The 27147-nt window shown below is 41.0% G+C and overlaps 1 protein-coding gene across 1 annotated transcript; it reads left to right on the top strand.

Annotated features, from left to right (window-relative positions):
* Positions 1 to 343: 343 nt before the first annotated feature.
* Positions 344 to 22468, top strand: MAU2 (MAU2 sister chromatid cohesion factor). Its single transcript, XM_065422005.1, has 19 exons — positions 344 to 733; positions 1176 to 1193; positions 1457 to 1522; positions 2240 to 2335; positions 4197 to 4291; positions 5609 to 5636; positions 6211 to 6366; positions 6597 to 6743; positions 7905 to 7995; positions 8688 to 8791; positions 10099 to 10176; positions 10827 to 10892; positions 11617 to 11700; positions 12820 to 12869; positions 13137 to 13214; positions 13710 to 13821; positions 15030 to 15120; positions 20266 to 20393; positions 21988 to 22468. Exons 1-19 carry the CDS (start codon positions 344 to 346, stop codon positions 22060 to 22062), a joined length of 1953 nt encoding a protein of 650 aa, XP_065278077.1. The 3' UTR covers positions 22063 to 22468.
* Positions 22469 to 27147: the final 4679 nt, after the last annotated feature.

Below are 27147 nucleotides of genomic sequence, written 5' to 3'. Positions count from 1 at the left end.
TTGGCCACCCGGGCAGGGCTAAAGACAGGGACTACGACTCCCATGAGACTGCGCGCGGGAAGTCCCGTTGAGAGCGCGCAGTTCTCGCGCGATTTGGCGAGGCCTCCAAGGAGGCGGGGGAGAAGGGGAGTGAAGAACAACATTTCCCATGAGTCTGTTCGCGGAGAATAGGCCCTCCTCGGAAGTGAGTGCAGCTCCCCTGCGCGGGATTTGCTCCGAGATCTCGCGTGACCTATGCGCGCCGGGGCCGCCCTGGCCTGTGAGGCAGGCTAGCGACTCCATCTCCCATGCGCCCTTGCGCGGGCAGCCGCTCCCGCCCCCGCGTTGTGGCGGCGGCCCTGAGATGGCGGCGGTAGCTGCGGGTGGTTCGGGCTCGGCGGCCGGGGCGGCCCCTCAGCAGCAGCAGCCGCCGCCGCAGCAGGCGGCGGGGGGCGCGGCGGGCTCGGGCTCCGGGGAGGCCGGCGGGGGCGGCGCTGGGGCCGGGGCGGGCTCGGGCGGCGGGGCCGGGCCCGGAGGCGGGGGCGAGTCGTGGTACCTGGCGCTGCTGGGCCTGGCCGAGCACTTCCGCACGTCGAGCCCGCCCAAGGTGCGGCTGTGCGTGCACTGCCTGCAGGCCGTGCTGCCCCGCAAGCCGCCGGCCCGCATGGAGGCCCGCACCCACCTGCAGCTGGGCTCCGTGCTCTACCACCACACGCGCAACGGGGACCAGGCCCGCGGGCACCTCGAGAAGGCGGTGAGCGGCGGCGCAGGCCGGGGGATAGCGGGCACCAGAGGAGGCAGGGAGCGAGTGGGGGGCTGGGGGAGGACACTTGGGGCAGGAGAGCGGGGTCCTGCAGGGTGCTCACGGGTGGAGGCTGACCGCCACTGACCACAGCTCCCCCTGCACTGGTGACCAGCTGCTCTTCCCCTCTTTGCCCCAGCCAGCTCGTGACTTGGTGCCCTACTGAGCAGGGGGGCAGGCTGGTGTGGAGATTTTTTGAGTGGGGAGAGTGAAAGGTTTTATGCCATGGCGGGAGACCGTGCTGACTCCTTGACTGAGGCCCATAAGCTATGTTCTGTTTACCACAGAAATTGTAGAGTGAGAGAATGGGTGGCCATGGGACAGTTTCTTAAATTAACCCCTTAGTATTGTTGACTCTGCACTAACTACTGTAATCTGTTGTCTTCTCTTACAGTGGTTGATATCACAACAAGTATCCTTTCCTGACCATCTGACAGTAGAACTTTAACAGCTGAAAACTCACTTTGATAGTCTGGATTTAATGTGAAATATTTCGGCAAACATAACTGGCCAGAGTGAATCTGTTTTAGTATTTTGTAGGTAGTTCTCGCCAATTTCCAGACATGGGCTTCTTGCTTAAAATTTTAAGCTTTGACTTGGCATATTGAGCATTGATTGGTGGATTAATACTTATTGCTACAAAGTTTAATATTTACTTAACTCTGATGCTGCTAGATTCCACAGTTTGAAGATGTTAAATTCGAAGCAGCCAGCCTTCTGTCTGAACTGTACTGTCAAGAGGTAAGTGTATTGAGGCTGCTCCTAAAAAATATGGTACTTTGCTGATCATAAATGCCCTATCGAGGGGATGGAGGGTTTTTGACAATTTACATATATATATTTTTTTTATTAGAACCACATATGCACACATCATTACAACATACTCCTGATTATGGGTGATCTCTGGTGCAGGGAAGCTTAATTTATGGTGAAGTAATATGGAAGTTCCAAGGTGTTTCAATATATCATGTTATGCTGGTTGCAATTACTGTTAAACTTATTTTATCACAGAATTTCTTAATTGTACTATCCTTACTTATTCCTTTAGTCATGGAGGAAAAGACAGGCTAACTTTTTTGGAGTTGCCTGAGATACTTTTGTTATGTGCCTTGACTATTTTGGATTAGATTTACTAAAAGGTTTTTAAAAGGGGTCTTCAGTTTTTGCAAGCAAGCCCATTTGTGTTCTCTAGTATGCATTTTTGTGCATGTATGAAGGGTTATATGAGTGTACAGATGGATTTATTTACTAATATTGTTCAGCACATCTTTAGAGGACTGCAAGTTTGATTAGTCATGTCAATGTTTGTTTTCAGTTTTGTTTGTTTTCTTGCCTTAAGACTTTTAAATTGGGACTAAACCAGAATATCTTTCATTAAATCTCACTGCTTTTAGTGCTGAAGATTCCTTATATAGGTTGGTTTTACTGTTGAATTTAAGGTACATATTTTTATTTCAGAATTCAGTTGATGCAGCAAAGCCTTTGTTGCGTAAAGCCATCCAGATTTCACAGCAGACTCCGTACTGGCACTGTAGACTACTTTTTCAGCTTGCCGTAAGTATTATTCAGGTGCCTTATAAAGCTGCATAAAAGGACTGTGAAAATGGCAGGAAGAAAGTATAATGCACTTGTAAATTTCTAGATTTTTGCAAAGAGGAGAGAATACTTCTGTATTACTGCAGATACAGCAAGGCTTAGGTGTCTGTCTCTTCATCCAGTGGCTGGGACTAGTGGATAGACTGAATTGTCGAGAGTGCTTCATGTTGTACTATTGTGCTAGACTTCAAATGGAGTCTAGTACAGGCCTCCTTGCCTGCATGGGTGATGATGTGGCTAGCAGGAGAAGGGAGGGCGGGATCCTCAGGATTCTTGCAGGGACACAGAATCCTGAGAAAAGGTGGAAGAATCCCCTTCAAAATGTACATAAAACAAAAACCTCCCCATAAAGCCTGACTGGATAGAATAGCGAGTTTCCTACCTGAGGATAGTGTGATAGAAGTGTGGGTTCCACTGTTTTCCACTTGCCCTAACATCCACAGCAGAACTGGGTTAGAAAGTGGAATTACTACAAAGGCTTCAGGTCAACATCAGAAATGTTAATGTCCCTGTTTCGTAAATGTTCTTAGGCATGGCTTCAGTTGAACGTTTAACACAGTACTGGTTTTTAGGCATCATCTGAGAACAATCTTGGAATTAGGAGGTGCGCTTGACATCTTGTCCTTACTTTTGTTGTCCATGTGTTCAGAGGATACTTCTTAACCTATCTATAGGGTATCCCAGCCTGTTAAGATTAGAAGCACATCATATCATCCAAAGAGTTTACAGGCTAACCACGCAGTGAGAGAGGCAGGTCATGCTCTCTGCTGGACCTGCACAGTCAAGAGAGCACTGTTCAGCCATATCTCTTCCAAGATATGCCTTTTCTCAGCAGCCCTGTTAGATATGCAGAATACAATGAAGGCTGTTTGATAAGAATTGAGGGAATTGATCTTTAGAGGCACTTTCTTTCAAAGGAAGCTTGCCAAACTATTCTCTTGAAGGATGTGTTAACATTCACCTTTACTCCTCTTCTTCCCCTGTTCTGTATAGGCTCAAGCAAATAGCAACAACTTATTTCCTTGAAAATGACTTGTTTGTGTAATTTTAGTTGAGATTTTGAGAGCCTTGCACTTCTGTTAATTAAGGGACAAATGTTTACCTATCAGTGAGTTGTATGTGTACTTATAGGAAGCTTAACCTCCAGTTATATTCTGTGCATCTGTGAAGGATTCTTCTTACAACCCCCAAATATGTTGCTGGTATTGTGGCATGTTTCTTTCTAGCTTCTTTCTGATCAAAAGGCCTGAATTCTTTATTCTGTTACACATTTCACTGAGATGAATTGGCTTTTTGGCTGGAGATTGGGAAAATTCCAATTTCAAAAACTAAGGCTGCATCACAAAAAACAAACAAACAAAACCCTACTTCACTCTTCTTCCCTGGCCTGGAGCATTGAATATCAGGTGGTGCTCACTGACTTTGTGATAGTGCCTTCCCTGCCAAAGGAACCACTGCTATTGATTGTACGTTAGGTTTAGATTAGGCTGTATGTAGAATAGACCACCTCTAATTTATGATAACTTGGTTAAGTGTAAAAAAATGTTTTGAAGGGGATTTTCTTTGAAATGTTGAAGACTTTTTCCAGAAGGGAAATAGGAAAGGTTTCCTGAAAAGGCCTTCTGTTATGTTTAGGTGACATGTAAAGAACTCCTATTAAGCAGTTGTATCAAACTTTAATTTCATAACAAAATATCCAATTATTGTAACAGGAGTATGTACCTAGAGCAAAAAAGGAAAAAAAAAACAAAACCCATAACTGGAAGTTTGTCATTAAAAACACTAGCTTGAAAACTAACCATTTTTTTATTCTCTTCAGCAACTTCACACACTTGAAAAAGATTTGGTATCTGCATGTGACCTTCTAGGAGTTGGAGCAGAATATGCCCGGGTAGTAGGATCAGAATATACCAGGTATGTTTCCTTCACCTACCTCTCCTAATTTATTCTAATTTACATAGAGACACTGGTTGCAAATGAGCTTCTGTAAATCCATCATAATCAAACCAGTACTTCTCATGTATTCTCTCTCTCAAATCTGAGTCTCTTGCTCTCGCCTATCCAAGGCTGCTTTTAGCAGAAAACAAACACCAGCACTCTGCACCAAAGCTCTGGAGAGCCTTATTCTTAAACAGAATTTTGTTTGCCTTCCTCATCTACTCAAATCTTCCCAACATGTAGGCTTTAGCCTTTGTTTCCCTGCAAACAGGGACCTTCCAAGGCCTAGATACAGACCTAAAGCCTCATGTTTAATTCCCTGGCACTGTGATTTGGACTCCTTTTTCCAACTTTAAACTTGCCTTCCTCTTCTAGCTCTGGCAGGACCCTTATTGCTGCTTTGAGTGGAGCCCCGGAGATGGAGGACAATGGGTGTTTTCTGTGGTTTGGTTCATAAACAGCAAAAGTTTGATTAAACCCCTCTTTTCCCACCCCACATATTGTCTTATAATTTACCTTATGTTGTCTCTTTTATGTCAGAGGTACTCTAAAGTCTGTGCTGCCACCACTGGGGTGTCCACACCCAGCCAGTTCACACAGCATGCTGCACAGTAATGGGGGAGGGCAAAATTTGACCAAGGACACCTGTGCTGTGATAAATAGGACCATGGGATGATGGCCTTGCAGAGCAGGCAGGACCTCTTTTAGGAAGATCTCATTTCAAAGGCCCTCAGATGATAGATTGCATGGACTTCATTTACCATGAAAGGGTGAAGGGCTGAGTTGGTTCTATTAGACCAGGGGTAGGCAACCTTTGGCACGCGAGCTGATTTTCAGTGGCACTCACACGGCCCAGGTCCTGGCCACCGGTCCGGAGGGCTCTGCATTTTAATTTAATTTTAAATGAAGCTTCTTAAACATTTTAAAAACCTTATTTACTTTACATACAACAATAGTTTAGTTATATATTATAGACTTATAGAAAGAGACCTTCTAAAAACGTTAAAATGTATTACTGACACGTGAAACCTTAAATTAGAGTGAATAAATGAAGACTTGGCACACCACTTCTGAAAGGTTGCCGACCCCTGTACTAGACTTTTGACCCAGCGTCCCAGGCAGTCTAAGCATTATAAGTGTGATGCCTATACCAATAGCTTGTTTCCTCCGGCCTCGTATAGTCCGTGCTGAAAAGATCTGCAGCAGTCTCTTACCCTGAGTTTTCTCTCATGAGTATATCTTGTCCAGTGTTGTACCATCTTAGAGCTGTGACACGGTTTTGTTTTATTTCAGGGCACTGTTTCTGCTAAGTAAAGGGATGGTAAGTTGGATATATTTAAGTGTAACAAAAGTTAATACTATTACTTCAGTTCATACACTTTATAGGGACAAAATAAAGCTATTGGTCTTGAAATTATGTCTGGTTTGAATGTGTGTTGTGTGCCTTCCTTGTGCCAAACATATTCTGCTTCATTTCCGTAAGCAAGCATGATGTTTGAAATGCACCTGAAATCTGCTCTTTGGCATGCAGGATTCTTATGTAGTTCAATGTCTTGCCTGCTCATAATACAAGTATAATACACATAACACACAAGTAATTTCATGAAGAAATCAAGCACCGTTAGTTAGGCATATCTCAGATTAACGAAGTTGATTATAATCTGCAAAGAAGCCCTTTTGTGATGCAAGATAAAAGGTCCAGTAACATATAATGACCAATTCTTTTTTTAAAAAGGGTGCCTTTAAAGTTAACATCTTAAGTCTACATTTAGGGACTTGAATAAATGAGGCTCGACATTCAAAAGGGAAGAGCACTCAACAGCTTCGACTCAGCTTCACTGAGCATTTAAGCTGTTTGCTCTGCACTGTTTATACATGGAATGCTTTTCTTATAGCTTCTTCTAATGGAACGGAAACTGCAGGAAGTGCACCCACTCCTTACTTTGTGCGGACAGATAGTTGAAAACTGGCAAGGAAATCCCATCCAGAAAGAATCATTGCGTGTATTCTTCTTGGTGCTGCAGGTGACTCATTACCTGGATGCTGGGCAGGTATGTGAATGATAATTCTGCAAAGTTGCATGTTTGTGAATCAGGGAAAGATTCCTGTCCAAAAGGCTGTGGTGTGGTGTGAAATTACTGCATCAGCTTTTGCCTTAAAGTAGACTAAACTCCGTAAGGCAAGGACTGTTAACTGGTTGGCATGTTTACTGAACTATATACATATTCAGGTGTTGTCCCAGATGGCATGACCTGTGTCTGTTATGAATCAACTTTCACAGGTGAAAAGTGTGAAACCATGTCTGAAGCAGCTGCAGCAGTGCATTCAGACCATATCGACTCTTCATGATGATGAAATTCTACCCAGCAACCCAGCAGATCTCTTTCACTGGCTGCCGAAGGAACACATGTGTGTGCTGGTCTACCTGGTGAGAAGCTTTGTTTTACTTAAGCGGCCATTGTTAACTGATGAGGTGTGGGATAAATGTGCTCATTTCATGTCAGGATGAACCTTGTATCCAGAGTATGATCCAGTGTACAAGCACTTTAATTCTTTAAATGGGTGTGGAATTTGCCGTTATGTATGGACTAAATGCACAGCACAGAGCAAAGAGTTTTTACTTCTGCCCTCCCACATGTACATAGTTCTTCTCATCTAATGCTTGACCCTTGCTCTCCACAGGGATCAAAAAGATGCAGTTCATCCTGTAAGTTCAAACTTACTGAGGTCAGAGTATGGTGACTTATGTGGCTTAAAACAACCAACAGATGGCAAACATGGTCTGAAAGAATTGGCTAGGAGAGCTTGCCATTCTGCACCCTGTTGTAGTGTATTTTAAATAGTGTTTTTTAATGCAATAGCCTTTTGCTTCTAGAGACCAGATTGGTCACAAGTAAGCATGAATCTGGTACTCTCAAATTTAGTTCCTAGTGGTCCAAGTGACCACGTGGTAAGCTGCAGTTGGCAATCAAGGTCTTTTAAATAGCAGTGGATGCCCTAAATTGTGGTAGACTCAGCTTGGAAGAGCAGTTAATTTACATGGAAGTTTAATAATCTATGGAGTTTTGCTCTAGAAAGTGACTTTGTAAAGATGGCATCATGATCATTGTGTTAATTTCCAGATTGACCATCCCTGCCAACTAAACCTGGGATCTGAAAGTCGCGCTGTTTTTTCTAGCTTGTCCATAATCACTGGTAATAAAGGTTTTTCAGGCTGCATGTTGCTTTGTTGTACTTCTACCATTCGCTTCAAATTCTGGTCTGTGACACCTATGCAACTTTTTATTCCCTTCAGTAACGGCAGCATTTAAAGGAGTTGTACAAGAAGCCCTGAAAATGAAACTTAGTTAACAATGACATCGTTACATGAGCCAAGTAGAATCCAGTTCATTCTCCTAGAGCTATGTTGGTTCTTCATGACTGACAGTGGCAGAAGCGTATGTTTTTAACAAAGCAAGGAGATATGACTCCATGTGCATGAAAATACTTAACTAGACTAGATTTCAGTTTGATGATTTAAATTGTTTTGACTTTGGTTCTGGAGTGTGGCTCTAGACTTTCAGACCCTCTTTCTTATGTTCTGTGGCAGGTGACAGTGATGCATTCCATGCAAGCAGGATACCTGGAGAAGGCACAAAAGTACACCGACAAAGCACTCATGCAGCTAGAAAAGCTAAAAAGTAAGTATGGGGGTTAAAACTTTTGATAAGCTGCAAGGCACCTTTATCTGGTGCTAACATAAAAATACCAAAAAATGCAATCTACTTGCAAGAATAGGCACCTCTAATGCTATTGATCTGTTCAGGGTTACTTCCATAAGCCTATGTATGAGGATTTACTGCTCAGCTGTAAGAATTTTGCTCTGGTCTGAAAGTTGGTTCATTAAGATCTGAGTCGAGAACAGGAATTCTTTCCCGTACATATTTACTGGTTAGCCTGTTGAGTTATGGGAGTACAAAAAGATTAATTTATCAGTTCGAGCAGTTTTTAAACTGATGTGTGGAATCTTGGCTATCCAAATCACTGGACTATTCAAGATCTCACTTATTGGAAGCAAAGTCATGATCCCCAGGGGTTCCGCTAAGTGAAGCTTGGATTGCCATTCTTCCCTGATCAAGAGACAATTCTCGTTTTAAAAATAGGCTCACTTCCCCAGTGGCAACTGAAACAGTAGGTGGGAGCAAGCTGGCTTCTCCAATGCCGCATAGTTCATATAGACTTCTGCTCAGAAGTCTTTGTGCTGAAGTTACGTTGAACCGTTGGCATGAGGGAAGCTAGCTTTGTAGTAGTTATCTGGGGTCTAGGCTGTGGGGTTAGGATGTTATAGTGCTATATAACTTTATTTCCTGAACTACCCTTGCTTCCCTCTTAGTGTTGGACTGCAGTCCTATTTTGTCATCTTTCCAAGTTATTTTGTTGGAACATATTATCATGTGTCGGCTTGTCACGGGGCACAAAGCTACAGCACTGCAGGAGGTAAAACTGTCTTTCCATGCTTGTTTAATCTTTTGAATATTTATGAATCTTTGCAATAAATGTTAGTTTAAAAATATGGAAATTTAATTTCCAAATAACATGTTCAGACTCTCGCTGGAATCCCAGTAGTCTTAGTGTAAATACTAACATGCATAGCAGTGTCTGGGAATCCTTAAGACACTGACAAGGTTCTTAAGCCTTGAAATTAAACTTCCATCCATACCTCATTTGAGAGCACTTCAGAGATTTTACTCACAGGGTTTTAAAATAGTATAGCTTGCTAATGGCCAGAGCTGAGTTCCAGATACTTTTCCCCTCATCCTCTTTTCTGTCACTCTTAACTCAAACCCATAACTAGAGTTGTCTTCAACTCTTCTTTCCCTTACTTCCACATAGTGTCCACCACGAGGCACTTCAAACTGTGCATATATAAAATCCAACTGTTTCTTTCTATCCAGACAGCTAAAACTGTCATCCAGGCTCTCCTCTCCATCCTGATAGTTCATAAAAAATGCAGTTGAAGATTCATTTTCCTTGTTTGTTCCTCTGATCATGTCATCCCCCTTCTGAATTCTTCCACTGGTTCCCCATTCTCTATTTGACTCAAGCTCAGGCATATTGCACTGGCTTTCCCAGCCCTTCACAACTCTGCCCTTCCCTACTTATCTTTGTCTTGTTAAGTCACGACCTCCTTCTCCCCTCTGATAATACTGGTCTCAGCTTCCCTTTTGTCCAGTCCTCCCCCAAACGTCTGCATTGTCTTCCATTCCATCCCTTATTTATGAAATATGCTTTCTGAATTGGTCCACTGACCTTTCAAATTGTTTAACACTGCCTACCACAGCGCTTAGAAGAAATTAGCCAAGTAATAGTGCCTAAATAAAGGAGCAGTTGGTGATAGGTCATGGGTTGTTTTTGTTTTGTTTTTTAAACCCTTTGAATGTTTTGTCCCTCTCTTCCATCTTTTGTCTGTTGTATGTTGTCTTGGGTTGTGAGCTCTTGTTGGTGGATAGTGCCCAGCACATGACAGAATCTACCATAAAGCAAATAATTCTGAAAACGAACTGTTGCGCGCATCCCAGTATGGGGACGAGCGTATACACACCGATCTATGTAAGGCTTAGCTTGCAGCGTGTCTGGGCTCTGCTTTAAAGGGGCAAGGCATAGCTTAACTTAATTTTGAGCCAAGCACAGCAATAAGCTGAATGGCTCTTACGGTTCAGGCAGTTGGGAAGTGGGGGCAGGCTCAGCCTAGCTGTAATAAAGAAATAATTGGTTTAACCCTTTACAATATTTTTTTCTAACAGATCTCGCAAGTCTGTCAACTCTGCCAGCAATCTCCCAGACTGTTTTCTAATCATGCTGCGCAGCTACATACTCTCCTAGTGAGTACACACTATTACTGTTGAATTTTGGCCTATACATGGCACCATACCTAGAGTTCCACCTTAATTATTACAGATAACTGTTATAGTGATGCAAACCTCAGCCAGTTTTTTAGACTTGCACCAAGCAAGATCATTTAATCATTTTCTAGAAATCTTGTGAATTGCCTCAGTCTGTCTTTTAAGCAAACACCAAGCATTTTGTAATAGCCGTAGAACTGTTAACTATTTAAACGCTTCTCCTTTAAAAATACAGCACATTTAAGTATGGGAGCTTTGCAAGTGAACATCCACAAGGTATATTGTATGCTTTAGGGAATGCATTTTGGTAACAGAATAAGCATCAGATGATTCACTGTATGTAGAATTTGTATTTTTAATGTTATATGAAACAGATTCTAAGAAGAAATGAAATTTACAATAATGTGATGAGAAGTTGGCAATACAGGAATTACTAGATCTTCTCAAGTGAACCGAACAAAACTGAGGCTTGGTGGTGTCTGGCATAACACATTAAATTGTTTTCCTGTTAATGCCTCATAACTTCAGGATTTAGTGGATCAGACTTGCGATCATCTCCTTTACTTGCAGAATTGCAATTTTGTTACAATTACTAGAATGCTTAGTCTAAAACGCACTTTCTTTTACAGGGGCTTTACTGCATTTCTGTTAATTGCATGGACAATGCAGAAGCACAGTTTACTACAGCATTGCGGGTAAGATTTAATGCTAAAACTACTTGCTATAGCTCTATTAAATGTAGAAGTGGGCACAGAATAGACTTACCTTCAATTTCTCTAGGGTCTATCCTCTAGGAACCTTTTATGAAGCAGCCATGGGTATTGCTTTACATCTCCTTGGGTAAGGCAAAGCTATCTTACCCAGTGAAACATCTGAATGGATCGTTCCACTATTCCTGTTGAGAGGGGGAGGATTAAGTTTGGGGGGGGAGGGGGTGGTGCAGAGCCTGAGTGCTTTAATATTCTCATTTGTGCTCGCAACAATCTCTCTTTACTAGAATGTGGCAATATCAGAGCGCACTGTGCTCAAAGGGCTGGCTTAGCAGTTCCGTCTCATCCAAACTGAGAGCACTTTAATATGAAGAGACAGAAGAGAAACGAAGACGAAGCAGCAAATTCTTAAGCAGCTTGGAATAATGAAACCAAACAAAAAAGCCTCACCACAGGAATGTGGTGTTTAAATGCTGCCTGTCATGTATTTTGCTTTAGAGACTTTTACAGACTGCTGTTGGGTTTAACATTTATTAGCTTCTCAGAAATGAGTTCTGTGTATGAATGCACTTTTGAGTGTCTAGATGGCTTGGACTTCTGGGCTGGGCTATTTCTTTGTCTTGTGAGGGCTGTAAACAGGCTGCTTAGTAACGAATACCACTCCAGCTATTTCTGGTTTTAGTCTGTGTTTTATATTCTTCTATTTTAGCTCACCACACATCAGGAATTGTGGGCATTTATTGTGACAAACCTGGCCAGTGTGTACATCAGGGAAGGCAACAGACATCAAGAGGTATGTATCTGGCTGCTTCTGATCTGTGGCTTTACAAGGTGCATATTTGCAAGAGGAACAAATTTTAGGACAGCACTTTGATTATTCATTCTTGGTGTGCTTTGCCACAAGTGCTTTGTTGGGCAACCACCCATCTGATCAAAGTAGTGTCATTTATTAATAATAATACTTACAGGGGCTTGAGGGTATGAGTTGGCCCAGTGCAGACCATTAAAGGAAACGAGCATTTTGGATCCTGCAGAGGGGTGTGATTTAGATGTCTGAGCACAGCAGTGGGAGTCAGGAACTTGAGTCCTAATCTCAGGCCTGTCACTGACTCCCTCTGTGATCTTGAGCCAGTCACTTAAGTTGTCCATTTCAGTTTCCCTCTGTATCTAAGGGCAATATCTACATTACATGGAGTTTAATGAGAATTAATTAAATGATGGCGAACTGTTTGGAAATGGACATTTGCAGGTGTTAATTGTTACCCACAGAGGACTGATCAACCAACCCTCTTCCCAAAGAAGTTTACATCAACTGTCAAGTATTTATCATTTTGTACAGCAGCATTTGTGTATTCTCTCTAGCACTTACGATTGGATTCTTTAGCTACTTTTCAGAAACAGTACTGTACTTTCAAATGTTATGCTAAGTCTTTTGTGGACAAATGGTACATTGTCAATTTGAACAAGCAAAAGCACGAAGCACGTTAAAAAGGGAAGCTTGGAGAATGAAAATTAGTCAACTTAATTTTTGGCTAGTGTCAGGTTCTGGTTCTTGTTAGTTAGCAAGATGATTCAGCTTTTGGATTTCAAGCACTCCAGTCATATGTTTCCATTAAAAGTCTTTCCAGTTAAATTTGAAGTTTCATGCTAACACTTACAAAGTCTAAAAAAAATAGAAAATTGTTCTTTATAAACCTGATTTTTAGGGCCAATATTGAGCTGATGGTACCCTTCCAATGTTGGAATGTTCCATCCTGTGTTCTGGCCAGTAACAGCAAATGTTTGCTTTGTTTTTTATATAACTTGCAGCATTCTGCTTTATGTACTGCTCCCATGAAAACATTTGTATCCCATACTGTAAGCTAATACTTGTTAGAAACAATTTTTTTCCATTTCTGTTTCTTCACTACAGCTTTACAGTTTATTGGAAAGGATAAATCCAGACCACAACTTCCCTGTAAGGTAAGGATTCTGGATATTTTCTAAATGCTATTTTTGCAAGGGTGTTTTTGCCTTGTAAAATTCTTAAAATAAAAAAAAGCATAGCATGAAAAGCAAATGATCAGCTTTGATGTCAAGGAAGGGGTGCTTACAGTTTTTTCAATCATTGGCGCAAAGAATTATGCTTTGATTATGAAATGTTGGAAAATAAATTCCTAGAATGTATCCTGTATCACTCATCTAATGATTGTAAAACTCCTGGATTTAAGTTTATCGCTTTGTCCCCAGCTCTCACTGTCTCCGAGCAGCTGCTTTCTACATCCGAGGTCTGTTCTCCTTCTTCCAAGGAAGATACAATGAAGCAAAGTGAGTGCAAAGTCAGTGCCGTTTGGAAGGGGTGAGCGAAAGGGACCTCTTCCAGGCCTACCAGAATCCATCTCCCCTTGAATTTGTCCAGGCTGATTTTAATACTTGCTGTTTGTCTAAATAGGATTGACAAACAGTTTAGGGAAATTCCCCTTTAGATTGTCTTCTCTACAGCTTTGAATTTCTACTAATGACAATATCTAGCACTCTTCATTGGTAGATCTCAAAAGTGCTTTACAAATGTCTGTATTGTAATCCCCATTTTACAGATAGGGAAACTGAGGCACACAGAGGGGAAGTGACATGCCCCAGGTGTTGCAACCAGCCAGTGTCAGAGCTGGGAGTAGATCTTAGGTCTCCCGAGTCCCAGTATTTGCCTCTTGACTTCCACAGTTAGTCTTTCTGTTCTGGATTATGGTTATGACACGTTTGTTACATATTAGAAGGAAAAGAGAATGTTTTATAGAATGTTTTATTTTTGTTCTGTTTTGGTAGACGGTTTTTGCGAGAGACACTGAAAATGTCAAATGCAGAAGACTTGAACCGATTAACAGCATGTTCTCTTGTACTCCTGGGTCATATATTCTATGTGTTAGGGAATCACAGGGTAAGCCTTTACAGTCTTCAGTATTACTACTGAGACCCTTGTTTTACTTGCTATTTGCCAAAAAAAATCAGTGGGTTTTGTAAAACTAATCTGTTTTAAGAGTTCCATACATAGCAGTATCCTACCTAAAGTGGGCAGCGTATTGACTTTTCAATTTGTGATTTGCATGTTTAATGGTACATTGACAAAGCAGTGACATTTGCAATCTATTTCAGAAGATTGTATTTTTGTAATGTTTAAAATCACTTGAAAAGAGGATTGAAGTAGAGGAGAAATGGTTTAAACTGGATTATTTTGGAAAGGATTCTGAATTCAGATCCTCATTTTTTTTTATTTTTTTTTAATCCTCATGCTGTGGCAAGCTGATGCATGCCATGGCATGTTTTCCCTGATGTGCCCAGTAGATGTACTCCAATTCCTATTGGGTTGAAAGATCCTAGACCACTTTAGACTGTATTTTAGGGGTTACCGTCCTACCTCAGAAACACAGCCACCTCCTGGGTTGGAACATGGCAGCCATTCTGTGGTTATCAAAGTTGTTTCAATTTCAGCAATAACTTAATATTTGTAATTATTGGTGATTCATATATTGAAACAAAATCCTTAATAGGTCACTTGCTTTAAAGTTACTAGTCTTAATTGGCCCCTTGTATAGTGTAGCCCTTCTCTACATCTGCCATCTCTCAGTCCTCCTTTGCTTTTCTTATGCATTAGGGAGCAGTAAACTTTAATTCTTAACTTCCTATATGTACTCTGTCAATCTGTCATACACATAATGTATAGACTGTGTGTTCAGGTGTTTGTACTCTCTTCTAAATAAATCCTGATATCTGGTGCTTGGATTTAGTTTGCTGCAGCAGATCCAGTAACTGATGAAATAACAAAACTGGAGTTATATTGAAGAATTATAATCTCACATGAGATTGGTTCTAATAGCCCAGGATTGACGCTGTCTGTCATGTTACTGCATAGGTGAAAATTGCCCTTAGTAGATCTTAACTAATCCACAAGAACAGAGTTGGGTTAAGAGTTAGCTAGATATTCTATCTGGTGGTGGATATCTTTGGGTGTGGGGGGGGGGAGCTGGGGGACTGTGAGCATTCCATTGTGACACTTATTATATAAATTTTACGGGACATTTTTATACCTTAAAGAAAAATATCTGTGGCTACAATGAGTGTTTGACCTTAATATGCATTCTTGACTAGGAAAGTAATAACATGGTGGTACCAGCCATGCAACTTGCTAGCAAGATCCCAGACATGTCTGTGCAACTATGGTCTTCAGCTCTGCTGCGAGGTAAGTTAGTCAAAGTGTTGCTCCTATATGTCTGTATACAAGACAAGTAGCAAGTTGAGTTCTCAGGATTGGGGAGAGGGAAAAGACAATGCTTTTCGGTTCTAATGCTTACCAAGAAGCTAGTGGCATAAACATCTTATGTACTCAGTTTTTTTAGGAGTGTGTGTGTCTCGAAGACAAGAAATGTTAATTTTATGACCAGATATGCTCTTATTTAAAGTGCCTGGAAATCACGTGCTTCTTCCAGTCACTTGAGTGTCAGAAATCCTGAGGATCAGTCTTGCTGTGCAGCAACTCGCATATGCTAATGTCGCCTCTCATTTGCAGCTGTGCACACTTGATGCCCTGATTTTGGGCAGAATGATCTTGGCCAAGATTTTCAAAAGGGACAGATTGATTTTGAATGTCCAACTTGCCACCTTAAAGGGGCTTGACTTTCAGAAAGTTCTGAGAACCATCCTCTGAATATCAGCCCCACATAGTGTCTTCAGGTGGGCACCCAAAATCACTAGTCACTTTTTAAATCTTGGCCTTTGGTGTATCATTGGAAGCCTGTAATTTTTAAGAAATTTTTCTCCCACTTTTTCAGACTAATGCACTAGCTCCTAACTGTTCTCACTATCAGCCAACTTGTATGCTGATCTTGTTTGCCTAGTAATAACACACCACCTGTTAGTCACTAAAGAGGTGCGATTCCCAGAGGAGAAAAAGATCAGGAGACATTGGCTGACAGTGGGGACAGTTATGAGCCGGTGCAGCACAGTCTGAAAAAGAGGGGGGAAATGGTTGAGTGGCTTTTCAGTGCCTGATAGCAGAAGTGGTAGTCTCAAATCTTAATGTCACCTTTTCTAGTTCAGCATTAGGGTTCAAGGTGAAAGAAAGGAAAGGAAATTAAACCTGGAGGGAGAGATGGTGGTCAAGTGGGAAAACAAAAAAAGTAAACCCCAAGAAAATACCAGGTGGTTGCTACTGGCTGTTCTGGGAGCCTATTGAATCTAACCTTGACACCAGCCCCAGATTTTTTGGATGCCGAGGTCATCCCTGCATGTTTTGCTACAGCAGTAGAATCACTAATGCCTGCAGTTCATAGTGTCTCTTCATGAGCATCTTGCAAAAGGGGTGGGAGAGAATCTTGTATTGCTCTCTAGCAATCCCATGTGGCTAGCACAAGAGCAGCGTTAAATTAATCCACAGAGAGGTTGATCTAGTTCTTGACTAGAAAGGCAGGTTAGCCTGCTGCGAGGGTGAATGAATAGGCAGGATTCTAGAGGATGTTTTCTCCTTGTATGTAGTTGATTCTCTCACAAAGTATCCCTTTTTCAACATTATTCTCTGTGCTTCACCCTGTCCTGTGTCCTGGATACTGCAAGCATTGATTGTTTCACTTCATAGTTTCTGCTGCTGTCAGAGCGTTCATAAATAGGGCGGCGGAGACTGTTATACCACATCATACATAAATATCATTTAATTTGACTCCCACAAGACCCAGGATGCTTTGTACAAATGTTGACTAGTTTCTTGGCAGACAGTTTTAATGCTACAGTTGACTTACCCTGCAGCTTCAATTTAATATAAATAGTCATGTTACTACGAAAACTGTGCTGCACATTAAGCGCCGCAGGCAAGAAAGGCCAGACTTACATTCTCCTGTTTTCCTGCTGCTTTGGTTAAAAATGTCTTCTGGGCAATTGAAATACTTTTCTAATTTGTAGGTGAGTGTCGCTCTTGTGTGAGGTGCATTGATAGCCCTGGAGACCGACACCCTCGATTTATCCACAGTCCGGGTGCAATATAAGCTTCCCCCACACTGTCCCATCAATGTGCCTTATCCAGGCCTTGGAGAGACCTCGAGTGGAGAGGGGAACTCTGTCTCAATGGCTGTTACCTGTTGGGACTGCCTACAAGAGGTCCACTTGTTTCTTGATGTGGTTACTTGTCCACTAGTAACTAGCCTGTGACCCACTAATTTACTGCAAATAGATTGCTGAACAGTCAGCCATCTGATAGTACCATTTTTCAGTCACTAGTCACCTGGATTAAGATTTTCCTCTTGTCTGCAGTTCTTGTATGTGATTACAGGTCTTTCATAAAGTTTCTTTCAAGGAAATGGCAGTCACCTTGAAATAGATTAAAGCTCTTCAGTAATGGGGGATGAGAGAGCCATACACATGGACAGTTTGTGGAATTGCTCATACTAAAAAAACAGCCCTGCGTTAGTACACTAGAATGTGACAAAATATTTAGGAGTCAAATCAGTATGATGGCAAAATACACCACACCAGAGGCTCTTTATCTTGGCACTGTCATCCTGGTAATATTTTTTTTTTTTTTTTTTTTAAACAAGATGCTTAAGGGAGAGTTTGATTTCTAATAAGTATCGTATTCACTGCAGGATAGCACTGCTTCAGGTTTCTGATAATAGAAGATATAAGAATTCTTCTTTTTGCTTAACTGAAGATTATTTGTGCATAATGATAGCTACCTATTTAGCCCTGGTTTCCCTTTTGGACCACAAAAAAATGCAACTTTACTTCATAAATTCCTCCTATGTTCGCATCATAGAATTGCTGATGAAAAAGCACTTGGCTACTAGTCACTGAGAGTACCCTGGCAAAATGGAAGTATTATGGGCAGATTGGCACCCTTAAGACCTGTCCCTTCCACTTTGCTCTGCATGGCATTTTGAAATTTCACACAACTATTAACACTGCAGTGCTCCTGCCTACCTTTGACCTTTTTCTACACCTCTTCCTACTTCCTCAGCTTGTCTAGCATGGGCCTCCTCTTCATCACTTTTCACAACGTTACCTCTGTTTGGGGTGAGAGCCTTCTTCACTGCAGTTCCTCACATTGGGAACAGCCGTTCTGTATTTCTGGGCCTCGCTGATTCTCCATCTGTCTTCAGATTGCATTTGAAAACTTATATTTTTCTCTTGTGAACACAGATTCAGTTAACTTCAGATGTATTTTAACTTTGGAAGTGGAATATGGTTTAGCTGAAACTACCTGTTGAAACACTACACTGAGAACCTATTCTGTGTGTGCACCAACTTCCATCCTGCTTAAGAGTGTCATAGTGATAAGAATTTTCTGTATAAACGGAGATATTTAGTGCTGAAACTAAGTTCTTCAGTCACCTAATATTAGAGCAGCATGCAAAATCAAATGGATTGTGTATGCTGTTTGGGGTTGAGGGGAAGACTGGCAAGCATCTTTGGCAGAATCCAAAGTGGGTAATGCCTGGGATGTGAAGTGAAGGCAGCTATGACTGCTTTCCCCAAGCAATGCCAAAAAGATGCTAATGACAAATGTGGAGAGAGACAAAGCTACTAGAAGGGGCACTAGGCACCGTGACTCCTGTATGCAAAGTGCTACTGCCCTCCATCAGACAGCGCTTCATAATGTGAGAGCAAGAATTGTGTTGTGAGGCTCTTTTGGCGCAAGTCTGAGCTTAAAAGGGATGAACTAGTTTAAATGAGCAAACATTACATACGGTAAGACTGTGATGCCAAGTTTCAGCCTGTAGTGAATTAAAACAGTGCAGTTTTAAAGCTCCACAAAATTTGAGTTTTGTAATAGAAAATTATAACTCAACTTCTATTAAAATCAGCACTACTGTCAGGTTAATATAATTCCTTGTAATTACCAAGACATACAGTCGCATGCTTTTTTCCCAATAGATGGCACTGTAACCTAGACACACTGTCAAAGGTTGACAACAAGCAGATATTTTCTGTTCAAGTAAAAATTACTGGTCCTTGTGGAGCTACTGGCGTATTGTCCATAGAGGTTGAAAATAAAAAGAGAATAAATGTTGAGATGAGCACAAATAAAAGTTTTGAAACAGGGAAAGATAACAGACCATTCAGCAAAAGTGAAACTTTCTCCTGCCCTCTCATTGTGCAGAATAGAACGGTGCAATAGTGGGGAATGTGAGATGTGGCTGGTGTAATAGCATCAAGTATTTTAGGCATATTTTGTTAAATATTTTTTATTTTATACAATATCTAAGATTAATTTGCCCTCAGATGCAAGTGTGCAGTTCATACTGAAGACACTGGGCGGGAGCGCCTATGAGGGTAGAAGTTAGCACCAAATGTAACTTTTGGCCGTTTTGGTCCAGTTCTGTCTGATCTTGCCTTTCCATTAAGTAGCTGAGGTAAAAGCACTTGGAGTACATCTTGTCATGGTAGTTATCACAGAGTGCTTTAGAATGAGTTGTAGACTAATAAGAAAAGTAAATTTTTGTTATAAAGGGCCATCAGTTTCAAACTCACCTTTCCATCTGAATGATCTAACTGCTCTAGCTACAGGTATCACCCAGCGTTACCAGGATTGAAAGAGGGAGTGTTTTCTATCTTTTCAGTTTGTTTACTTTGTGCAGTAGACAGTACTTAAGCTGGAAGCCTTAGGAGTTAAGTGTCTCACTCCCACTGAATGGTAGTAGAATTTAAGAGCCTAATTCCTCTGGGTCCCTTTGAAAATTCCAGCCTTTGGCCTGGTCTACACTAAAAGTTAGGTCCACCCAGCTACATCACTCAGGGGTATGAAAAATCCATACCCCTGAGTGACATAGTTAAGCCGATCTAATCTCCAGTGTAGGCAGTGCTAGGTAAATGGAAGAATTATTTTTTCAACCTAGCTACTGCCTCTCGGGGAGGTGTTTACCTATGCTGACAGGAGAACCTTTCCCGTTGGCGTAGGTAGTGTGAATACTGAAGCGCTAAGGCAGTGCTGCCATAGTGGTGCCACTGCAGTATTTCTAGTGTAGACTAACCCTGTGTCATTATTTTCATTGTTCTCCCTTGCTGAAAATAACTTTATAAACATCCCTAGTGTAGCAGAAACACCATTAAACTTCTCTGAGGAGTTGCTATAAAAGTATCAGAGCATACTATTTAAAGGGCAGACTTTTTTCGGGGGGGATGATCAATTTAAAAAACTTTGGATTCAGTGTCCCTTGAAAATGACCTTTTTTTTTTTTTTATAAAGTAGGGGACAGGAAGGAAGTTCCACATCTCTTCCTCCAGCCAATACAAAGGGGCATTCTTAAGCAATTAAAAAATGCCATCTGCCCGAACTGTCAGCCATTTAATCTTTCTCTCAGTACAAAAATGTGACACACTCAACTTTTTTCTCTTTCAGATCTGAACAAAGCCTGTGGAAACGCAATGGATGCTCATGAGGCTGCACAGATGCATCAGAACTTTTCACAGCAGCTTCTTCAGGACCATATTGAAGCTTGTAGTCTTCCAGAACACAACCTAATTACGGTAGGTAGTCTTCCTCTTTCACCGTGCGGTGTGTGTAAAGCAACATACTGATCTCTTCTCTTGTCTGCCACCCCTTTCCCTGACACACAAGCATCTCAGTAAGTCGCCAAACTTCAGGCTGCTTCCTAATATTTATAATGGACTGATAACAGGAAAGAGAAATGGAGATCAAATTAATGAGTTAACTTTGGGACAGGCTGTTAGGTTGGTGATATCTTTATTTCTCAAGTGTGCTTTTCCCTGAGTGTCACATGATTATTGCATGAGGAAAGTGGTTTTTGTAACCCATCATCTGGTTCATTTTACTTACAGTTCTTGCTTTCAAAAGCAAGAAACCACTTATGTTCTGGATATATTATTAGGTTATGGTAATGCACCCAGATCTTCAATCTGAGAGTGATATTGTCTTGTACATTGCAAGAAATATCCACTACTGTTGACATTTTCTGTGCCTAAATAGAAATGTCTTTGGTTTAATTTCACATTTTGTATCTATACAGACATTGCCATAAACTGATTTTTTTTTTCACCCCTTTGAATGTGCTAATCTTCTGAAGCCACTTAGATTCACTTCTAACAGAACTAAATACAGTGTCTTAATTTGGAATCCAGAGAATTACCTTAACCTCTGACTCCCTAACTTTGACTGTATCAGTGTCAAAATGTTTTGACACTCAAATTGTTTTGAAGAGGTAAAGAAGTCAATCCAATTTGTTTTTTAATTATTAATAATTTAAATGTCTTAACTTTCTGGGGACCAAATGAGAGGGAGAATGGAAAGAAATCATTTAATTGCTTTGTCTGCAGTAGGTCCCTTTAGAGATTTCCCAGGGGTGGGAATGCTTGAGATATAACCTCTTGTTTACAAAGATGCCCACAGCAATTGTGTGATTTCCAGGAGCATGTGTACAAAACCTGCAATCCCAGAGGACACAGATTTCAGTGATAGTGCTGTGCTAATGACTTCAGTTTGATGTCGACCTGCATTGCTGAGCTTTTCATAATCCATGTTCTGATTGCATAGGCTAGATAGTGTGGATTGGAAAAAATGTATATTACAAAAATTAATTTTCTGTCTCAGCAGACTTTGTAAAATGTAAAACACCCAAATGTATTAAGATGGGTGAGGAACAGGCCTTTATTGAATTTAATTTTGGTTGTAGCTTGAACATTTTAATGGACTTGTACAGACAAACTCAACTTGGGGCCCTATCCATCAAATCTGTACTTGTGTGAGTGGTTTCAGGATTGGACCTTCACATTCTTATGGGAAGGAACAGGAAATACATTCACACAGTAGCCTGTCAATCCTAGGTCAAATGAAATAAGAGACCAATGTCTGAAATTAAATTGGACCCAGGAATGACTGGCAGTTTGAATAGCAGCATTTTGTTTCTGTGGTGTTGCCTAGTAATGGACTCCTGGCTGATAAAAATCAAACATTCTGGTTCTCAACTACTTTTGATGCCCTGATTTTTATTATCTCAATGTGGTAAATATTATGTGGCCAACTCTTCATTTCTGACCTTGCTGTGATTTTTCCCCCCTCCCATGTAGTGAATATAGGTTTTTCATATTGTATGTTATCTTTCAGTGGACAGATGGACCGCCTCCTGTACAGTTCCAGGCTCAGAATGGACCCACCACCAGCCTGGCCAGTCTCCTGTGAAAGAGAAACTACCAGGACAATGCTTAAAAAATGTAGCCAAAATGGGGGGGGAACAGAACATTTTCCCAAAAACTTTTCTGCAAAGAAGAAAAAGCAAATTCCTCTTCTAGCAAGGGCCTCGTAGGAAATGGATTGATAATCACATAATGTATATTTCATAGACTTACAAAGCGAGAAGGGCATTTTAAGCTGCTTTTATGTAGCCTGTTTGAACATACAGCTAGTTTGTGTGTATACTCACAATCTGGTTTTAACTTGTTTTCCTCTTGTCCAGAATTAAGGTTTAGACAAAGAGGAACACTTGTTCCTTAAATTGGCTAGATGTTTGTTTTTAAAAAAGACAATACCAGAAAATGAAGAATGTATTCAGATTGGAGCAGTGATCATAATCTAAATATTTAAACCCTACCTGAAATGATGCATGTCTGCTTTTATTGTTTTCTGTGCTCTCCACTCCCTGGGAATACTTAGATAGAATCATGACTAGCCATAGGTTACAACAGGCTTCGGCAGTTGGTTCATGAAGTGGCATCCTTTCTTCTTCTTCTGTATCAAGGCTTTGAGAGTGCCAAAAGTATTGGAATCCCATCATGAAGGTAAAAATTAGCTCATTTACTAGGTAGACTGTTGAAGAGAGAAGCAAAACAAAGTGTGTGGTTTAGGGTAAACAGTTCCCAAATCTGACAAGAATATCTGTATAGAAGAGGCTTACAACAGAATAACACATGCACCTGGGAAATCTTGCGTTTCCAAATGATTTTCCATCTGCTGGGCAACTTTTCTGTTTTGTACCTCAAATTTTGGAACCCTGCTGCTGTGAAGTTACTGTGTTTCTCTGTGTGCTGTCCAGCTGCCTACCAAAATAGGAAAGATGTCACAACTCAGTCATTTCCATTTTGCGGAGTAGAGTTTGGCAGTTGTTAATTCTGTGGAGCAGTGTCAACAGCTCAGAGCGGGGATTCCAGCATGTTGAGTGCAGAATGGTGTAAAGGTCATCAGACAGGGTTAAATGTGTTTCCTCTTTTTGAAACATATTTAATTCTGCATATTTCATGAGAAAAATACTTATTGTTAAGATTTCTAATCAAATGAGTACTGCTGGTATTCCAGTAATACCGGTAGGTTTTTTAAAGAAATGCTAATCTTATGTTTGGGGCAACTTTCTGACCTTAAAATTGTTGAGTCTAGCAGGAGTATATTTGAAACTTGTCTCTTGGGGTGGTTCTTCTCCTATTTAGCAATCTGGCATCTGCCTGATTGCATATTACTTGCCTTCTAGAAATCAAAGTCTACTACTTGACCATTGAGCGATATATGTATTTTTTTTTAAATGGGACAAAAATCTGTTTTGTCCATGTAACGATGGGGTTATGTGATCCTTCTGCTTGCTGTACTGCAGCTGTTTAACCTCTGTTCTCAGAGCTGTGCTGATGCACAAGCCATGGTAATTTTAGGCTTTGTTAGATGCACAGCAGGGGGAAGATGGTTGTCTCCAAAACTGATAGGGGGAGATGCTTCAATTTCAGGCCTGCAGAGCAGTAATTGATGCAGCATAAACTTAGTTTTTTTCCAGAACTCGGAAGATAACAGCATCTTTGTGAGCTGACAGGACTTTATGCGTACTTTTATGCAAACAAGCATCCCTTGTTTCTCATAGTTATACAACTAGAAACAACATTTGTGATAGTGTCTCTTCTTTTAAATCAACACAATCTCCAGTGTATGTTGTCTGGTTTTTTTTTGGCCCAGACTGGAATGCCGTTCTTGTACCCAAGAAGGGTTGTGCCAGTTGATCATGAGGAACGCTACCTAGAGTATACTTTGCTGAGTTCCTTTGAATTATATCACTGACACTTAGCACAGTGCAGCATTCCCATGAAGGGTCCCAGATTGAGAGCTCTGGGGACAGAAATCCTCTCTCCTCATAAGACAGTTTTGGCAGCAGCACTGCAGGCTTGCACCACAGTACCATTGTGGCCTCAGTTCTCAACAGGTGGATTCTGTCGCTGGCCTCTGATGGGACTGCCAGTAAAGGTGCCAGATTGTGGTATGGATATCTGCCACTAGGAAGGGTACTGGCGCAATAGACTTTTCACACTGGCAATCAAGCAGCTGTCACTGCAGTCACTTTGTCTGGATTTCAGCCAATGGTGTTCAGGTGAATGGTGCCATATTCCATGTGCCATCCAGACCCCTGTCTTCTTTACTCTGGGGCATGAAGCAATTAGTCTTTCTCATACATCTATGGCCGGATTTCCAAAAGTGCTGAACAGACACCACCTCCCATTGAAAAACTTATGGAAAGTGGCCATATTGTCAGTGGTGGTCAGCACCCCACCCCACCCTCATGGTTCTCAACTTCTGGTTGCTGACTTGTCTTAAAAATATGCCTCCAGTTCTGGGTGCTGGTCAGTTGAAAATCCTATGAAAGAATCATGGTTTAGAAGTGTTTATACTTTGCATTTGGATGTGTGTTAAAGAATGGAGCCTTTACAAAATGGGGTGGGAGTGTGTCTCTCTCTGTCTTGGTTTCTCACTGATAGGGAACATTCTTGTTCTGTAATGTAATTCAAATTAATACAAATATTTTTAAATAATTCCCTTCAAAGATCGGCCTATTCACAAGCACTGTTCCTTTGCCTGCCTTCTTGTCATCCACCCTAAGCTCTTTATTCACCTATCATGTTCCCATTCGACTGAAAGAAATCCATTATAAATGTTAGTCAAATGCCTCTTCTGTGAAGCAGTGTGGAGGGGAGGAAACAAAACCATTAGGGATGGTTCACACGAAGGTCTCCAGACAAGCCAGGCATGTTTACTTGAGTCTACACAGGTACGTTGCCTCCTGTGGCATTACTGCCTTCAAGCTTTCAGGGGAAGCTATTGTGCCCCGAAGTCTTGAAAGTGGTTTTAAAGGCTATGGGTGATGAAGAGGCCGTGTATTATCCTCTGTGCAGCTCTTCAGTTTGCAGAGGTGATTTTCTAGCTTCTTGTTGGCAATACCATGGCACATATGGATTGCTTTGTTCTATCGGTAGAAATTATAGAAAGCTTGTTGTAAAGTGATAGAAAATAACAATGGGAAGTCCACCTGTTACCTGACTAGCCAACACTTGCGTCTACATAGGAGGGTGGTGCTGCATTTCCAATCTTCTCTGGACAGAATGGCATGCTTGTTCATATCTTTTGACAACTGATGTATCACCCACCATAGGTCCCTCTATTTGAATTCAAACTCCCTTCCCTTTCTCCTGCCTTCTTCCCGTGCGCAGAATTTCACAAACTGTGTAAATTTGAATTAACCTGGTAATTTTGTATCTCTGAAACTCAGTGTACATTTGCTACAATGTACAATGCTTTTTGACTACACTTGTGTATTAAATTATTTAATAGTTATATTTGCTTTTCAATACATTTTGTATGTAGCGCAGATTAAAATAAGGGTCTCATAACTTAAATTCTTCCTAATTTTAAAATGCATAGTATCTTTGGTCATCTGTATGTCAAGATGAACAGAAAACTAGAAATTTACATTTTAGAAATATTTTTTGGTTAAATGCTTGATCTGACTTTAAATTGATTTGATCAACACTGCATAGTTCTATTCTTCAGACTCCTGTCCCTTAATTCCCTTTATATGAAACATACACAAAGTCGTTTTTATGAACTTCTTAAAAAAAACTGTACAGTTTCTTTAGCATTTTTAAATGAGTAGTAAAACTTATACAGAAACATTTAATCATTGTCATGTAGATAGTGTAAAAACTTCAATATGTATAGACAACGCAATCTGAAACAGTGTTTGCCTATTATATTTTCATTTCCTGCAGTACAGACTTCAGAGAGGTTTCAGCTAATAAATTTCATACTTGGGAAAGACCATTTAAATTAGCTCACGGTTTCTTGAAAAAGTAGATAGGAACTTTATTCCCCCGGGGTGCGCACGCACGCAAGCAGAAATGTATGATGGTACAACAGTGTTAGAGCCTTGAGTTGTTATGCTACCTATAGACATATGCAGTTCAGCACTCTGTTGTTTTACCTCTTTGATTTCAGTTTTTCAATTTACCCAGAGAATGGATAGTTAGTTTTCTTTTATGACAAATTCTAATTCGTATACCATCTTGCTTTAATGTACAGGGGTGCTGAGAAAACTACATATCACACTAAATTAACCTGATTAGCATTTATAATATATGGCATTCATGCCACAATTATGGAAGCTCTTTTGTGTCAGAGGGGTGGAGCAGGGAGCCGATCAGTATTTCAGTCTGTACAGAAAAACCTTTGGTGAAAACAACAAAGTGAAGTATTATTTGTCTGCTGTTCTGCTGTCTGAGCAAGTGATTCGAATTATTTGCTGCAGTGAAATGTTAATGATAGATTGGGTTTGTACAATGTATTGTTTGTGTTTGTAGTTCTCCCTAAATACCAGGACTACTACTTCCATCTAACACTGTAAGTACAATAACTGATGTAAGGAGACGTAACTTTAGGCATTAGTTTGTTGCATTTGGTTCCTCTCGTTTTCTATATTAGAAGAATTTTTAATAAAGTTTAATCTGACCTCTAATTAATTTTAGTATCTTGTAAAATACTAATTCCATTAGTTGTAGGTAACTATGACTACTAAGGCCTCTTATATGGAGGTGGTGACTCAACCCATCCTCAGGATCTGCTGTTGAAAGTTGTTTAAGGTGCTGCTGCTTTGGGACAAAACACTGTTCAGAGAGCCGTGCCCCAGCAGGACCCCAGCCCAGTACATGCAAAGAGGTGATGTGGCAGCATGCAGGGAGCAGGACCAGAACAGCACTCTGCATGGAGGTGGAGTGCTGCTCAATGTGATGCTGCCCCTCATTTTGCTGCTGTTGAGGGTTCCTGTCTCAGGGTGTGAACCTGGGGTTTCATGACAGGATGCTAAAAATGCCTGAGCCTGGTCTAGGCTGGCATTTACACTGGTGCAGCTGCTCAAAATTGGGTACAAAACTTTATTATGAATGCAACTCTAGGGCCTGTTAACCTGGGTGATGCCTAAGCTAACAAGGTTCTCCTAACATGGCTATGCTTTCCTTGCTTGTATAATAT

This window comes from Emys orbicularis, chromosome 24 (assembly GCF_028017835.1).
Source record: "Emys orbicularis isolate rEmyOrb1 chromosome 24, rEmyOrb1.hap1, whole genome shotgun sequence".
Taxonomy (NCBI): Eukaryota; Metazoa; Chordata; order Testudines; family Emydidae; genus Emys; species Emys orbicularis.
The sequence above is the reverse complement of the archived record's forward strand: the minus strand, read 5'-3'. Positions and strand labels throughout refer to the sequence as shown.

Coding starts and splice junctions, on each gene's coding strand:
- MAU2 (XM_065422005.1), top strand. CDS start 344: ATGGCGGCGGTAGCTGCGGGTGGTTCGGGCTCGGCGGCCGGGGCGGCC. Junction 8,792..10,098: donor AAGCTACAGCACTGCAGGAG/GTAAAACTGTCT, acceptor TTTTTCTAACAG/ATCTCGCAAGTCTGTCAACT. Junction 13,215..13,709: donor GGAAGATACAATGAAGCAAA/GTGAGTGCAAAG, acceptor CTGTTTTGGTAG/ACGGTTTTTGCGAGAGACAC.